Below are 18,577 nucleotides of genomic sequence, written 5' to 3' on the forward strand. Positions count from 1 at the left end.
ATATCACCTCAGGAAGGATCACGGTGCACCACCAGTTGCTAATCGTTGATTTCTCATCAAAACCAGATCCAAGGTCCAGGAAACGAGCTCTATGATACACTCTCAGGAACTCAGTGTATTTGATTTCAGCGCCTCTCTTTCTTTTTTTTTTTAATTTTCTCTATTTTATTTTGTTTCTTTGGTTTTTTTTAACTAACCTTTTATTTTCCCATTAAGTTTTTTCTTAATCAACTACTAACACATAATTAACCTACTAATTTAGAATTAGGTTTTTTTAATATATCAAATTAATTTTCACAATTACTTTAATTAATTATTTTAATCATAAAAACAACAAGAATAGTTTTTTCTTTGTTTAGATTTTTTGGTTAAAAATAATTAGACGTAGGTTTAGTTAATTAACTCTTGTTTAGTATATATTTAACTTAATTAGATATTTAATTCATTAGGTGATTAATTTCGAATTAGGCTGATTTCGAATTTAATAATTAATTTATGTTTTACTTAAATCTTATTAACCTTAATTTTTTCCAATTTCAAATTTCTTCCGATTCTCTTCTCAAAAACTCTTGAATGTCGCATGGTCGTTTAAATTCCGCCTTTGATTTAATTATTTGTTTATTATTTATTTAAATTCTAGAGGTTGTATAGGTTGTTAATTATTTTTTATGTAATAGTTTTAATTAGGATTTTAATTTTCCGCACTCCCCCGATTTTTGGTTATGTACCCCTTAATCCCGAAGCCTTGTAATAGCTTAGGACATTTACTTTTCGCATTTTAATTTCCGCACAATATTAGCTGCGTGGTTAGTAAATAGGGAGTGATAATAAATAATTGAACTTAGCTCACTAATCCAAGATTAAATATCTGAATACAACCATGTGATTGCTGCACACACCCACCTTTAGGGTAATCCCTCTTGGTTGCCTTCTAGATCAAAAATAGTCAAGTCCCTCGGATATAGGGATACCTTAGCTTGCTGCCTACGAATTTAAATCATCATAGTCCCTCGGAATAAAAGATTATAGTCCCTTCGAGTTGCCTACGAATAAAATGATCTTGTCCCTCGATGTTGCCTCGATAAATGATGATAGTCCCTTTGATTGCTAAGGTCTCCTTACTGTTGCCTAAATGACTATTATATCCTTCCCTTAGACTATCTGCCCTCTTTATGGCAAGTGACAGTCTTATGGAGAACGATACTTTTCTCGATGACCCTTAACATCCAATTGAAAGACTTTCTGCCCTCTCATGGTATAGATAGACCCTTTCGCCCGAAAAACTAAAAGAACAATTTTTCTAACTTAGGACAGTTGCTACTAACTGCTTGCTCTAAATTCAAAAATCCTTTTCCCACTCTTTTCCAAAATTAAATTCAAAAAGACTACGCTTATTTACAAGCTAAGTTCTTCTTCAAAGTTTTTACTATTCACACACGACACTTCAAGCATTTTCAAATATTTCAAAGCGAGCTAAGCAATTAAGAGCCCACGGATAACCATGGATACAAAGGGTGCCTTACACCTTCCCTTTGTATAACCTACCCCCCGAACTCAAAATCTTTTTAAAAGGTCTTTTTTTGTTCTTTTAGACTTTCTGAAATTGGATAAAATAAAAATCTGTGGCGACTCTTGCTATCCGCACATTTCGAATAAAGTCAATTCACCGTATTACAACAAGGATTCACATGTTTGATCAAACACCTTCTGATGCCATGTTAGAAATTCTAACTTGATGTCATTTTTGTTCTATTGTCTCTATTTATAATTACATGAACATTTACAATAATTAATTACAAATATTATTTATTTGATTTTATCAAAAGCTCTAATACCAGTTGTTGGGGAGTCTGGAAGAGTAAGGAGTATCAACGGGGCCAATGCTCCAGGACCACAAGAGAGAGAGAGACATCACATCTCAACCCCAAATCTTAAGGTTTTGGGTTGAGATGAGGCGTCTCCCTCACTTGTGGTCATGGAGCATTGGAGTCGTTGGTGCTCCCGACTCTCCTAGACTCTCCAACAGTGGTATCAGAGCCGTGGTTGGGCTTGGTGGGAGAGCGGGAGCTAAATCTGGTGTAGGATTCTGTTATTGGACGTGGGGGTTCATACATGTGGGGGAGAATGTTGGGTGCAAGTGTGAATGTTTAAAGTCCTACATTGTCTATAAGAGAGATGACCCATTTACCTATTACCTTAAGGTTTTGGGTTGATATGTAGTGTCTCCCTCTCTTGCGGTCATGGAGCATTGGTCCCATTTGTACTTCCGACTCTCCCGGACTCCCCAACAACTGGTATCAAAGCTTTTTGTTCGATCCGGGAATAGGAATTCTTAGTATGTCATGTGGTTGTAGCTTTGTCTGATCTTCCACATCAGAAAAGAAGGGTGGTGTTGTGAAAGAGTTGTTGAGTTGTAGTCAAAAGTTCCGATGTGCAGTTTGGGTTAGAGAAAATTGATGGAAGAATTGTTTTTGACTTGTGAAAAGTTCAAGTCAAAGATGTGTTGATACAATCAAGATTACATAAGATGGAAGATTATAATGATGGTTGAAGAGCTTCCTAACAACATGGAAGTTGCACCTTAAAATTTTAAATTGGTTTTCGACAAGTGAAAATTCTTGAAGTGGTTTAATTTCAAGTGAAGTATACTCTTATTTAGGTGGAGTATGATAGTTTTTAAAACTATGATTGTTGGTGAAGACAATGTGAAAATTCTTGAAGTGGTGTAGCTTCAAGTGACAATACTCTTTATGGTGGAGTATGATTGTCAGTGAAGACTATGAAAGTTAATGTATTATTTTCAATTAAGTTGGAGATTGTTGGGTTTGGTTGAAAATATATATGTTGAAGAAGTGTCACATTGCTTAGTTTTGTGAAGGAAGAGGGAGTCCAAGACTAGATATAGGATTCATGTTTTTCTTTACAGGATGCACCATTCAAAAGCACTTTAAGCTTGTATTTGATTTTCTTTGTTGTCTTATGCTCTTGTATTAGAGTGTTGTGAGATGTAGTTAAATATTTATTTTGGAGGGTGTGGGTGTACCGGAGGTCTGAATTAGTTGAGGATATACTATGTTTTGTAACAATTTTCACATAATGTTATTCCCTGGTTGTCATTCAACAACCGTCGTGGTTTTTTTTTCCGATTTTAGAATTTCCACGTTATGTTTTTATGTTGTTATTTTGTTCCTTTCTTTTTCTCCATATTCGTTATTTTTTCTAACAATTATATGATGTGTGGAAATCCAAATGCTCTATCGAAGATTGTCGTCTTTGATTAGCATGCTTTACAAGATAAATTTCTTACTAGAGAAACTTTAAAAAGAAGAAGTATATTTTATAATCCATCTGCTCTATTTTAGGTGTTTTTTTTCTTGTATATAAACATATTTCTGTGCTTTGATTTCTTCTCCCAAACTTAAAATTATTTGGGATAAAGTTTTACAATGGTTGGTTATAGAATTCATTAAAAGTGAGGATTGTATCTGACACTTATTATTATTTGAAGGGGCTATAAAACAAATGAAAATATGAAAGGCTAAACCTTTAATTTGGTTTATTACTACATGGAGGATTTGAGTTTGACTATCAATGACTATTATGTAGTGGAATCATAATTGATCGGTAAACTAGAAGGTAAGATTTGCTACGGTGGTCGTGAGCTTTCGATATGGTGGAGAGGGACCGACCTCAAAGTTAACACTATATAACACTCAAGTGAAGTCTGCATGAGAGTGAAAAGTGATGTATGAATGAGAATTAATTTAAATACTTGAGAAATAAAATGTTTTCCTTCTTAAATAGGAGAAGTGGTTGACAACTAAAAGCTTAAAACGAGTCATGGATCGCGGTCAATCGTCAAATTAATTTATACAAACAATTGAATCCTCACAGAGAATACTTGTTCCGAACGAAAAAAGAATCTAACTGTCTTTGTCGTGCTCTTACTTCATAATTAAATCTTTATACTTGATATAATCTTATTTAAAGGAGAGATAGCAAATTTCCATCAATTGATGGATGCTATCAAATTATCTTCTTGTCTTACTTTATGGGATTGAAAAGGAAATCCACAACTGTAAAATTTCATGATTAGCACTTAAATGAAAATCCATTGGTATATTGGAGTGCTTATAAGGAGAGGTCATAAGTTGTTTATGCTATTTATGTGAAGGTAGGAGGAATCATTGAGGTTTTTGTGATGGATTTGATCTAAAAGAAAGCAATTCGGAAATATTTTGGGAGTGGTATCTCAGCAAATTATCAGAATAATATCTCACCATTGTTAGGAGTGTTGGTTGATTTCTTTGTCATTCTCAATTTCTTTTTATATTTTCTAATACAATTATTAGACACTCTTTTGGAACTTGCTTTTTTAGTGTCCCATCTTTTATATCCCTTATTATTTGTAAGGATCATAATATTTCTTATACTTTTCTTATTAATAATTTTTTTTTTATAAAAAAAATTAATATGATGTTAGACAAAATATAAATTTCCAATTAATTTATAAATATTTGACTTTTGATTTCTGGCAAAACTCAACAAACTTAATTATTTTTCATGGTTAAAAGGACACTTTTCTTTTTTTAATATAGAAAAGTTAATTAACCTCCACAATCAATTTTACAATGGAAAAAAGTGGCAAAGTCATAAATAATCATCAATTATTGACTAGTGCAATCATCAAATTAAACAATTTGCACACATTTATGGTTACAATTGCAGGTGTAATAAAATCCTAGGGTTAATAGTTAGGCAATAATCAACCAGAAAAGGTTATTGGATGGTGCAATATTAACCACTATTATTAAACACTTAATGGAGCCGTTGCTATTGTTTGACTTATCATCATCATACATGAATTTACTTTGTTTTTTCAAAAAGAGTTTAGGCAAATTCAGTCTCAAAAGCTCATCAAAATTAATGAAAATCTTTAAATGAAAAGAACGTTGACAATATTATTATGTATCTACATGTTGTTCATTGAGAATTTTCATACCGACATTGACATTTAAATTTAAGTTTTTTAAAGCTTTGGTTTAAATTTCATAAACAAAATCAATTTAATTTGGCTGGTTTCACTTTTTTTTTTTTTTTTTTTTTAATTTGGGATTATAGAGTGATATAATTATCATGTTCACTTTGGTTCTATTTTATAAGAGTCAAATTTAATTCTATAGGTGTAATTGATTTTGGAATGCTTATGAGTAAAATTGATATATAGGCTCAAATTTATTATTTAATTAATTTTAAATTACTTTATCAAAATATAAATTATTTTAACTTTCATTCATTTTAACCAAAATTAATATTAAAATTTATTTAAAATCTTTTTTACTACCATAGTTTTTTTTTAAAGCATACGTCTGCATTTTGTTCCAGGTTCAAAATAATTTTGGCATGATTTGCAGATTTTATCGTTTTACGCTCCTGTAAAAATAAATATATCAACATCGTCACAACTCAATTAGTATGAAACAAATTAAATGTAACGTAAAAGTAAGTAAATATACATTTTCTTCCCACACATGCCTAACAACGTTTTGCATATAGAGAAAGTAAGGAAGTGTCATAGGGGCCTCTTAAAAATATATCAGGAACGAGATTAGCAGCAACAATAGATTTCTTATGTTGGGCTTTAGGGGCTTCATAAGCTTGAGGGTCAGCAGGATACACGTTCTCTCGGGAGGTCGAAGTCTGAGACTTTCGAACTTGTGAAGTCTGAGACACGCGACCATGTGAAGTTGACGCCTCCCGTCAAACAAACTAGCACTAACTTGTGACCTCAAGCATACTACACTCTCCTTACGAACAGACAGATATTGAGATACACGACTGTGCCTCAACCTATTTTAGTTTTCAACCATTGTTCCTATAATACAAAACAAAAAACAATATCAAAATCAGGACAAATAAAATTTGAAGATGCATCTCCGTAAACATGAAAAGCAAAATCCAGAAAAATCCGGAGATGCATCTCCGTAAAAATGAAAAAGAAAAAAAAAACTAGAAAATTTTGGAGACGTGTCTCCTTAAAAATGTGCAATAACACAAATTTCAAAAAATGCAAACAATGTCCTAAACACCAACAAATTTTTTTGTATGTCTAAATAAAGTGTTGGGAAAATAACAAACATAGATATAGAGAAAAAAGAGGAACGCAATCACAACACAAGAAAATAACGTGGAAACTCCAAATCCGGAGAAAAAACCACGGTCGTTGTCAATAGACAACTAGAGAATAATATTATGTGAAAATTGTTACAACACATAATATACCCTCAACTAACACATGCCCCTAGTACTTCCACACCCTCCAAATAAATATTCAACTACATCTCACAATACTTTAATACAAGAGCATTCAAGAACAAAGAAAGTCAAATTAATACAAGTTTAAAGTGCTTTTGACTGGTGCATCTTGAAACAAATAACTTGAATCCTATAGATAACCTTGAATTCTCTCTTCCATCACTAAACTAAGCGATGTGGAACTTAGAAAAACTTTAATCCTATATATAGTCTTGGACTCACTCTTCCTTCATAAAACTAAGCGATGTGAGACTTCTTCAACATATATATTTTCAACCAAACCCAACATAAAGTATGTATATTGAATGTAACTACAAACTAATGCATTTTAAAAAACCTATTTTACCAAATACATGCATCACAAAAATAGAAAGAAATGATAAACTTACCGATTAAGAGTTGTCGTGCGAAAGCTTGAATGAAGTGAATGGAATCTACTTAAATTGATTGCAATCCAATTGAATGGATTTTGAAAAATGGCACACTTGAATTCTGCTCAAAGCTACTTGTAAAGAGTTTACGAAAATATAGCAAATGAAGAAGAAAGGGGGAGGATCTGGTGCAAGGTATGTGAATTAAAGCCCGTATGAAGATACATCTCTGTAAAACTCATTGAAGGCAAAAAAAAAAAATTTAAATTAAGGATTATTACAGAGATGCATTTTCAAAAATACTTTTAGACAATATAAAATGACTCACTTACAAAAGTCTTTAAAATAAATAATTTAAATATATCCAAAAATATATCTCCAAAATATATATTTTTTTAAAAACTTTTCACCAAAATGAACTAGCACTCTATAAAGTGAATAAAGTAATGTCCTAAATCCTCTTTTAATAAAGCAGTTCTCTTGCAATCAGCATAATAATTACATATAACTAACCACTTAAATCGTTTCTTGTTAGTTTTCACTTTATTAACCGATAATATCCATCATAAAGTTCTGCTTTTTTTCTCCATTATTAACCATAGTACTCTTAATCAGATAACATTTATTTATATCACTTTCTAAAAATTCAATTTTCTCCTATTTCATTAGCCTAGATGGCTAGATGAGAATGAATCAATCACTTCTCATTTCCAATTCCTGTTCCATACACACACAAACAAATATAGGGTTTCATAGATCCTTTGCCTTTTTCATCAACTAACACAAATTAAACCCTATTTTATATATATATATATATATATATATATATATATATATATATATATATATATATATATATATATATATATATATATATATATATTTACTTATTCAATGATAATTCATTATTATTATTATTATTATTATGTGTTGCGCAAGTCAATTAAACATAAATAATATGAGATCATATATGAGATGATTGATGAGGTGTCATAGTCAAGATCTTGACACGTGGCATTCCTTGTGTGTACAAATAAGTCATTTTCTCAAGATGGCCAACAAGACCTGCCAAAAAAAGGAGAAAAGCAACTAGGCAACTTCCATTAAAATGAAATTAATCAAAGTTTGGTAATTATCCTTCATTGACACCAACTCATAAATATAAGTATCTAACTTCCACCACTCAATTTTCGCAACTTATAACTTAAAATTTTTGAAATAAGCAACTTATAACTTAAATATGTGAAATACATATTAATATTAATTTGGTAATTCTTATCCTCTAAAAATAAATTATTGTGATATTATTGAACTCCTCATTCATAATTTTAAGTTAGCATTTGCCTAAAAAAAGTTTACAAAAATTGGATTCAGAAGGCTCAAAAAATATTTAAAAGTATTTATAAATCACCTATTAAAAAAAACTACTCATATCAACCATCAACCATGAGAATATATATATATATATATATATATATATATATATATATATATATATATATATATATATATATATATATATATATATATATATATATATATATATATATATATATATATATATTCAGTGACCTAATTTTAATGATTAGATAATTATTATTTCAATAATAGTTATTTTTTTACCATTAAGAACTGAGAGCGAATAGTTGAGGATGAAAATTTAAAGTATCATTTCGTCGTAAAAATACAAAAATATAAAATAAAAGAAATATATTGATGTCTGCATCTATATATATATATATATATATATATATATATATATATATATATATATATATATATATATATATATATATATATATATATATATATATATATATATAATGAGTACACTGTTCTGTTCTGTTCCTGAGCCAGTCTGTCCCACACCCCATCCCAACTGCCTCTCTCTCTTTGAGAAAGAGAAGAGGTCTGTTAATCCACTTTCTCCATTCTTGAGTTTTCTTCAAGTGTTAGTGAATTGTACCATACACCAACTTCATATTTTTCATTTTTCTCAAACAATTTTAAACTTAATTTAATTGCCAACTCAAGTAAAAGCCACTAACAGACTTCAACTTTCTACCTCTATGGAACTCTCTAAATTTTGTCTCTGCCAATTCCTAAGCTCATACTCTCAACAAGCACTTGTTCTTTCTCTCACCCATTTCATCAAACACTTTTCAGGCAATTTCCACAACCTTCTTTCACATGCTTTTGATGTCACTATAACTGGAAACTGCTCAACTTAATCTCTGCTTGTTCTTGTTTCAAGTTATCTATCAACTACTTTCAAATCTGTAGTTTATTTATTCACCTATTTATTATTACTTAGTTATTCTTTTGAGATTGATTTCAAGATGGGTGTGGTTTTTCCATTGATTCTGTTTCTGGTGAAGCTTTGTGTTTTGCAAGGATCTGAAGGTAGGTACTGAATCTTCAGAAATTTATGTTGAAATTTAATTTGTTACAGTTTATTTAAGATTATGATACAGGTTTTCTGCTGAGGCTAGAACAAATTGATGTTTTTAATTGTTGTTATTGTTATAATAATAATAATACAAATACCAAAAAGAATCTAAACATCATTGCTTAGTTTGAAATTGAATTATAATTGTTTGGTATGAAGAATTATCCTATGCTATGTGTGGAAATTGATCCTTAGTAAACCTAAATTCTTTCAAAATTTCCTTTCAGTTGGACAACATAGATCCTTTCTTTTTATTTCAAATTAAACTATCTAAATGCACTACAATATACCAATGTTCAATAATATTGTTCAGTTTTGTTGAAGATAAGCATTTTGATTTGATAATTTTGATCTTTTTGATATAAATTTTTAGTAACTTTTCCTTTTCTTTTTAAGGGTCTGTTATATCCCCATCTCCAGCATTTCTTCCTTCTGTTCATCATAATGGAGAAGCACCTGGTCCTATCCATAATGGACAGTCATGGCAAAGCAATGCATCAAGCCCTTTTGATCCACATGGTACATCTAGTCAAAATTTAAGACCCTGTTTAATTCCCATGTTGGTGTTTCGATCTTCGCTTCCATTAATAAACATAAGAGAATGCAGATCCAATACTTCTCCCGTAGCAGTTTTTGAAAACAGATCTAGCATTTTCAGAAATTTAAGAATACAAAGTTTAGAAAATGAAAACAGAAAATGTTTTAGAAAAAGGAATGGAAATTGGATTGTGAGCTTTTGAACTTTGATTATTCACCTTTGTTCTTTCTTCCAGGGTCTGTTATATCGCCGTCTCCAGCAACATTACCTGTGGGTCTTTCCCCTAGTGAAGCGCCAAGTCTTTTACCCTCAAATGGTAATTTAATTCTTAGTCCATTAGTCCACACTGGGATCTGTAGAATTGAGAAATAATTTTCTGAATATTATTTCAAATTGTAAGTTGAGTATAGTAGACGCTAATATGCTTAAAATTAAATAGACTACTCTATACCGAACGGGCCTCATCATTGGGCAACTACAATAATTTCAAAATATATGTCATTTGCAACTGGGTCATTCTGACAAAAAAGTTTGGGTTTTGGCTTTTTCTTCATCCAGGGTCTTTTGTACAACCTCCAGTTGTATTACCACCGTCTATATTAGCGCCAACTCCTCAGAAGATTAAGGGAATTGAATCATCCATATCACCTAGTCCTAGTCCAAGCACCAAATCTTTATCTCCACCATATAAGGCTGTTCCAGCACCATCAACTGCCGAAAGGAATTTTCCACCATCCATACAGCCAATTCCATCTCAACGGAAAGCACCCACTGTTAGTCCTCCTATATCTACACCAATTGCTCCAGGTACATGATTGTAAAAGTTTGTTTTATTGGAGGAAGAGGAACCCTCATACTAATACTGAGCAAGATTCTTCTCTTCTGTTGCTTCTTGAACAGCTCTTGTTGCAATACCTCCTGAAATTTTGCCTAAAACTTCACCTATCAGTCAACCAATTGAACATGGAAGTTTGCCTCCTAAGATTGATAAGAGGAATGAAAGCAAGAGTCACAATTTAGAGCCAGTTTCACCAGGTATGTGATTAATGAGTAAAGATACATTTTGGTTCTTAAATGTGTAAGACGATGTCACAATAGTTACTAAATGTATCAAAGTTACAAAAACACTCATTCTTTTTTGATAGTCAATTTGGTCCTCAAATGTTTCTTTTATCTGAACATCTGTTAGGCCCGGATCATCTGACAAAATTTGGGTTTTCATCATCCAGGTTCTTTCTTGCAACCTCCAGTTGCGTTACCACCTAATACATCAGCTCCAACTTCTCCAAAGATTAAAGGAATTGAATCATCCATATCACCTAGTCCTAGTCCAAACATCAAATCGTTATCGCCACCATATAAGGCTGTTCCTGCACCATCAACTGTTGAAAGGAATTTGCCACCATCGATGCAACCAATTTCACCTCGAGTGAAAGCACCTATTGCCAGGCCTCCTGTATCCACACCAATTTCTCCAGGTACATGACTGAAAATTTTGTTTTATTCGGGGAATCTTCATACTGATATTGACCGAGACCTGCTCTTCTATTGCTACTTGAACAGCTCCTTCTGCAACACCTTCTGGAAATTTGCCTGTTACTTCACCTATCAGCCAACCAATTGTGCGTGGAAGTTTTCCTCCTAAGGTTGATAGGAGGAATGAAAGTAAGAGTCACAACCTAGAGCCAGTTTCACAAGGTGTGTGATTAAAATTTTGTCATGTAATTATAATGGGGTGAAGAGTCATTTTGGTCCATAAATGTGAGGCGCTGTTGCATTAATCTCTGAACACGTCCAAATTACAACAACATACACAAATGCGTCTTTGGCTAGTCAGTTTGGTTCTTGAGTGTCTTTCATTATTTAGGTTAGTCCTAAGATGTATCTTCTATTAGTCACTTTGGCTCATATAGTTCCTACCAAAAGACAAACTTAGGGATGATTTTGCTATTTTAATGCATTTAGGGACTATAGTAACAGCGTCTTACACTTTAAAGGTTAAAGTGACTGTTTACTGAATTAAAATTCTTTCAGAGTTATTTTGTATTTCACCATCTCCACCTTCCATTTGTTATTGACTCAAAAAATGCTCTTATGTTGGAGCAGCCCCAGTTGCAACACCTTCTACCGATGTGCCCAAGATTTCACCATTAAGCCCTTCAACTGCTAATGGAAGTTTTCCTCCTAATTCTCACAGAGAGGGTACACCTACAAATAAAAGTCACCCTCGAGAAATAATTTCACCAGGCATGTGATAAAAGTTAAAATGTTGTCTTCTGAAATTTCCTTTTTTCTTCTCCAACATCCATTTGATATTGACAAAAAATTCTTTTTTAATGCAATTTAGACACAGCTCCTGTATTCAATTTACCGAAATATTCGCCAGTGAATCAACCAACTGAACCTGGAAGTTTGCCTCCAACTGTCCATAAAAGAAACTCCAGTATCAGTCACACATTGGAGCCAGTTTCACAGGGTAATCCTAATTGATGGTTGTAACTTTTTTCCCTCATTAGTTTTTAATATGCCATTGATATTGACCCTAAACAGGCTTTTTATGTCATTTTGAACAGCCCCGGTTGCAGAACCCCCTACAAGGTTTCCAAAAAGTTCACCGGTCAGCCAACCAACGCATCATGGAAGTTTTCCACCTAATGTTCATAATAGAACTGTACATAAGGGACACATTCATACACCAGAACCAGTAATGCCACGTATGTTGCATAGTCTTCTCAACTCACCTCTAAAATCAATCAATATGTTTATAAAATTGCTACTTCACCTGGTTAATCTTATTAATTTATTTTGTGAAAAAAGGGAGAAGGATATAATATCTAATTTTAATCTTATCAGATTTATTCTGTATTTGTCTCATTGTTATCTCTTTATTGAACTCTTGCAGCAGTAGCTACATCACCAACAAGTACATTTCCAGTAGATCCACCATTGGTCCACCATGTCATACCTGCAACATCTCCATCTGAACTACCAGGTGCAAATTTTGTGAATGGATTTTGTTCTTTTAATGTTTGCTTAACAAGCCTGAATGTTGTTCAATGTAAATTGGAATAAAAGGATGATAACGAGTGAGTCTGTTTAACAGATAAAGTGTTGTCTTATTAGTTATGCTTGTAAATAGAACTGAAGTAACAAAATTTCATCCAAAAAAAAAAAAACTGAAGAAACAAAGCTGCTACTAAACATTGAGAAGAATATGTAACAACTGAAAAGCCTAATTGGTATTTGAGTTTAGTTACAACTATAACATTCACACTTTTCATATAGTAGCTTAACAATGTCTATTTTTTTCCACAATATTTTCATTTTGATTATATTTTCTCAATATATAGATGTTCTTTAGTAAACTACCATTCTAGAGTGTTCAAAATTTGCATCCGATTGATATGATTTCAGTTGTTAATACAATTGCAAAATCATTCCTTAAAATCCAAATTATGTGTGCAGCACCTGTCATCTCTCCCTCATTAACACCTTCCAGAAGCTTCAAAGGGAAGAACGGTGGAGAACCTGCTTCTGCGCCATTGTACAAAACACCGAAGTCTCCCCCAACTTCAGCTCATTCCCCTGTTCAAGGTACATATGGTAACATTAAACTACTTTACATGAGAGGCATATTCTTAACTAGGATGAGGACCAATATGGTTTTGTAACTTTTACACAAGATTAAAGGAGATGGCTAGATTGAACTCATGAATAAATCGTCCATAAGAAGCGACGAAGCTTACTCAAAATTCTAAGGGGAGCGGCAAGCACTAACTAAAATATTATATTACAATTGAAATTTATAAGAGTTGTATATAATTTTATCAAAGATTGAAAATAACATCAACACAAATAAAAACAAAATATATAAAATAAAAGATGCATCCAGAATTAGAGTGCTACCCTTCGTTCTTTTAAAGCAAACTAAAAGGAACATCATTAGTCGGAGAGTACTCTAGCCATGAAGGAAAAATTTTAAACCAAGATGCTCAAGTACATCATTTTTCATATGTTTAACCATTGTATCACTCTTACAAAATGCTCAAATAAGTAACTAGTAATAACAAAAACATAATTTTTAAGAAACATTGATTCAAAAGGCACAAATCATTTCCTAACTCAATCCTTTCCCTTTTCAGTTTTGCATTTTGGCAAACAACTGCAAGCCAGAACTATGATATGACATAAAAACAGCATAAAATTAATCAGGATGCTTTTAATTTAATACCCAATGATTATGAATATTGATAATTACGAACAATCAACAACAATGGTCTAAAGCAAAGATAAATTTTGTAAAACATCTTAAAAGTAAGCAATACAAAATTGACATCAAGCTTGAAATGTTTTGAAAATTCAGGGTTTACATTTTGAAGTGATCATATGCACAACCATTATTTTTATCATGTTCAATAATTGACCATCCAAAACCCTAAGTTTTATCTGATGAAAAACTCTGTCAATAAGAAATGTAGATATTAATACTATCATAAAAAAACAAAAAAAAACTAATGTAATAAAAGTCTAGACTCATGAATGCAGTTAATTTATTTAGTTTTATTTTCTGCTGTAGCTCCTTCTGAACATAAGGCAAGGCCATCACATCATGCTCCTGAGCCACTAATTTCACCTCCTAAATCTCCTTTCAATAAAGAAGATCATTCTCCTGCACCTTCACCTTCTACCGCCGTTTATAAGCATCAGCCTACACGGAACACGATAACCAGTCCAGCTCCTGCATCATCATATTTTGTTTCTCCTCCCACTTCAAAACACCAAGGTTTGGTTCTTAGCTAATTCATTGAATCATGTCATAATTTAAGCTTCTTTTTTTTTTCACTGGAAATGAGTATTATTTTTTGTTTAATTATTTTATATAGATCAACCAATTCCTCCCTCATTTCTTCCAACAAGTAGACGGAAACATTATGCTCCACCACCAATGAACACAGGTGCATTGGGAACTTTGAAGATGTTTCTTCTATGAAATTGATAAGTAAGTAAAGTGTTTGATAACTGACGATTTTCTTTGTTATAGGTTTTGCAGATTCTCCATTTACCTTTCCTATTCAATCACCAGTGAGCCGGGTTTCACCTGCTCCTTCTCCATCATTCAAGGTTTCCCCTCATTCAACCAAAAGTAAGAAAAGTTGCAATTCCATACTTACTACAAATACTTTAGTTTAAACTGTCCTTTTTCTCTTGTGATCTACTTATTTGTTTTCATCCATGCATTGTGTTTGTTGCAAGTTCCATTTCATCCTCCTGCGATATCTCCTTCACGGCCTTTTTCGAAGAGCCCTAAGAAGCCAGTATTGCCTCGAGTTCAAGCATTACCACCCCCACCTCCCAATGAAGGTTAGCACGCTTGAATATTTCTTTTTTTTGAGAAATTAATTGATACAATTTTTTACATAACAGTACAATCTATATAAGCTAGTTCTCACATTCGAGATCAAACACATCGAATGTAAAAAGATGTATTTTATGATTGTATGATTCATCATACTGAAGTGAAGTATATACTTTCATTCATTAGATTGTATATCATATGTTTGCTCGGAGCCTTATACGAATTCTCCACCCGGGGTGCCCTGCATGTGTGTCTGGCCAATGAGAGTTGGCCTTCGCCTCAGTGTTCCTCTGTATACCTTCTTCCCTTTGGTTTCGGAGCTTGCTTCTGAACTAGCCAGCGGGGTTTTCATGAAACAAAGTCAAGTTCGAATTATGGGGGCCAACGCAGCAACTGAGCAGCCAGATAAAACTGATGCTCTCATTGATTTTGTACCACTTGGGGAAATATTTGACAACACTACGGCCTTTATAACTTCGGAGAGGTTTTGGCATAAACAAGTTGTTATAAAAGCTTCTTACTTTGGAGATTATGAAGTGTTATATATAAGCTATCCAGGTATGTCTATGTAAATTCTCAATTTTCTGTGCTTTCTTCATGACTTTTTTGGATAAAACTTCACTGGGTCCTCTAAATATGTAGGTTTGCCTCCATCTCCTCCATTACCACCTTCAAGCGTTAACATGATAGATGGTGGTCCATATTCAAATAATGGAAATAATGGCAGGACAATAAAGCCTCTCGGGGTTGACATACAAAAGAAGCAACATAAAAGTGGACTTAGCAAAGGCATCATAGCTATTATTTCCCTTTCAGCTTTTCTAGCGATTGTTTTATGCTCTGCTGCTGTTTTCGCCTTATTCAAGTTCAGAGATCATTTGCCTGAATCTCAACCAACATCAACCCCACGGGGTTTTCTTCCGTCTCTTGCCAAAGCATCAGGTAACTCAAGCGGTAATGTATTACTACCGTATCTGGGAATAAAATTTGTTTCCAATACAAGTCTCATTTCAAATTACTAGACACACTAATTTATTTATCAGTTGGAGGTGAAGAAACAAACATGTGATTGGTTTATCATTTATCAGTCTCTTATATGAAGAAACAAACATGTGATTCACAGGTACTGCTGGGCCATCAATTGGAGGTGGAGTTACTTCAGCTTCAACATCATTTCGGTCTAGCATTGCTGCTTACGCAGGATCTGCTAAGACTTTCAGTATGAACGAAATAGAGAAAGCAACTGATAATTTTCACCCTTCTAGAATACTTGGAGAAGGAGGTTTTGGTCTTGTTTATAGATGTGACCTTGAAGATGGGTCAAAAGTAGCAGTCAAAGTTCTAAAAAGGGAGGATCATCATGGCGATCGTGAATTCTTATCTGAAGTTGAAATGCTTAGTCGCCTTCACCATAGAAATTTGGTAAAGCTGATTGGTATATGTACAGAACTCACCTCCCGCTGTCTGGTTTACGAACTCATTCCAAATGGCAGCGTGGAATCCCATTTACATGGTACTTAAATTTGCTTACTTGCTTCAGCCTCATGTGCCATGTCAATTGTTGATTTCTTCAATATAATGATTTTCTTATGGATTTAATTCATTACTACTTCTAAAGTCACAGTTTCACATATATGAGTGATTGTGATTTGTTGAGAGTAAAACTTTTTACACTGACGACTGTATAGAAATTGAACTCTTTTCATATATTTGGTCTACTGGCAGGAGTTGACAAGGAAAAAAGCCCACTTGATTGGAGTACTCGTATTAAGATAGCACTTGGTGCTGCTCGTGGTCTTGCTTATTTGCATGAAGATTCAAGTCCCCATGTCATACATAGGGATTTCAAATCTAGCAATATATTGCTGGAAAATGATTTTACACCAAAAGTATCTGATTTTGGATTGGCTCGAACGGCAGCTGATGAGGATAACAGGCACATATCTACACGTGTCATGGGAACTTTCGGGTACAGTTTTCTTACACAATCTTTGTGCCTGTAATCATTGGGAAGTTATCTTAATTCCGTTTTTATTCTTACGGTTGTAATGCTCCCTTTGTTCACTTTTGTATAAAAATTGTATTCAGATATGTGGCTCCCGAGTACGCAATGACTGGGCATCTTCTCGTGAAGAGTGACGTATACAGCTATGGTGTTGTTCTTCTTGAGCTTTTGACAGGAAGAAAACCAGTGGACTTTTCACAACCGCCCGGTCAAGAGAATCTCGTTGCATGGGCTCGTCCCCTTCTAACAAGTAGAGAAGGACTTGAAGCAATAATCGATCCATCTCTAGGAACCAATGTGCCTTTTGATAGTGTGGCTAAAGTTGCGGCCATCGCTTCAATGTGTGTACAACCAGAGGTTTCAGATCGACCTTTCATGGGCGAGGTTGTTCAGGCTTTGAAACTCGTGTGTAATGAATGCGATGAAGCAAAAGAGGCAGGTTCAACAAGTTCTAGCAAAGACGATTTATCTTCTGATTTCAATGCTGCTTCTGAACAACAATCCAATAATTTTCAAAGCCATTTCACAGCGGGTAACTATGACTTCGGAGTTGATATCGAAAACGGATTGTCAGCATCAGAGATATTCAGCTCGTCAGCAAGATTTGGAAGGCAAGTATCTGGATCATTTAGAAGACATTCATATTCCGGTCCTCTAAGAACTGTAAGAAGCAAGCGGTTATGGCAGATAATTCGAAAGCTTTCTGGCGGTACTGTTAGTGAACACGGAAATATGTTCAAGTAAGCGCCATGTCTTGATTAAGCCATTGAATTTTCTCTGTGCATATTGCTCTTCCGCAATCTGTTAATTTGCAGTTCACAAATCAGAACTGTACCTTGAAGTTTGACAAAAGAATAGAAACAAGATGTAAATAAAGTGACTTTCTTTTTTGCTAACCTACAAAAGAAGAGCAGAAGCAATGTGAATCTAGCTTTAATATTAGATTATTACTGAAAAAATTGGACTTATTGTCACAGTTTTGTAAATTATTTTGTGCTGATAATTATGTGTAAAAGAACTAAGTAACCTAGTGACATGGGAAATCGAATGAGATAGAAAGTTTACTCCATCTAGAGAAAATATGATTAAATGAAGTATTTTTTTCATGAGGTAGACAAGATAAGGGGAATTAAAAAAAAAAAACTTTTACCGGAGTTAAAAACAAAATTCGATAATTTTACATGGATTGTATATTTAACCCTTTCTTTTATGTAAAGAAAGAATAACAACATTAGTATGTTGGAAATATCTGCATGAACTAATGATCATTCAACTCTATTTAAAAACACTCTAAAAACAAAACTCATTTTAGTAACATTTCATCATCTATTTATTTTATAAGAATTCTCAATACATCGATGCTATAAATATTATTTAAAAGGTTGAAAAACTGTTTTAGACATATACATGTGAACCTTTTTAACTCTAAATATGGTTTTGTATTAGTATGAGCAGTATCATACTTATCATATTTGTGATCCTACGAGTTTTGAAGTTGCTAGTCACCTCTAAAAATGCTCTAAGGTGCAAGTGTGGATCATTT

General features: G+C 33.1%; 1 protein-coding gene across 5 annotated transcripts; it reads left to right on the forward strand.

The window, feature by feature from the left end:
• Window positions 1–8,524: 8,524 nt before the first annotated feature.
• On the forward strand, window positions 8,525–18,103 carry LOC131595057 (receptor-like serine/threonine-protein kinase ALE2). 5 transcript variants are annotated; one of them, XM_058867285.1, is made up of 21 exons: window positions 8,525–9,089; window positions 9,532–9,654; window positions 9,909–9,989; window positions 10,232–10,480; window positions 10,574–10,708; window positions 10,903–11,151; window positions 11,237–11,371; window positions 11,780–11,920; window positions 12,021–12,149; window positions 12,247–12,387; window positions 12,576–12,665; window positions 13,139–13,267; window positions 14,250–14,456; window positions 14,557–14,628; window positions 14,715–14,816; window positions 14,927–15,034; window positions 15,216–15,587; window positions 15,672–15,971; window positions 16,153–16,542; window positions 16,755–16,998; window positions 17,118–18,103. In XM_058867285.1, exons 1-21 carry the CDS (start codon window positions 9,026–9,028, stop codon window positions 17,776–17,778), a joined length of 4,122 nt encoding a protein of 1,373 aa, XP_058723268.1. In that variant the 5' UTR covers window positions 8,525–9,025; the 3' UTR covers window positions 17,779–18,103. The 5 variants fall into 5 exon arrangements, with proteins under 5 accessions (XP_058723268.1, XP_058723269.1, XP_058723270.1 ...); XM_058867286.1 differs by having other exon boundaries at window positions 12,579–12,665; XM_058867287.1 differs by having other exon boundaries at window positions 12,027–12,149.
• Window positions 18,104–18,577: the final 474 nt, after the last annotated feature.

The sequence above is a fragment of the Vicia villosa genome, linkage group LG4 (genome assembly GCF_029867415.1).
Source record: "Vicia villosa cultivar HV-30 ecotype Madison, WI linkage group LG4, Vvil1.0, whole genome shotgun sequence".
Lineage (NCBI taxonomy): Eukaryota > Viridiplantae > Streptophyta > Magnoliopsida > Fabales > Fabaceae > Vicia > Vicia villosa.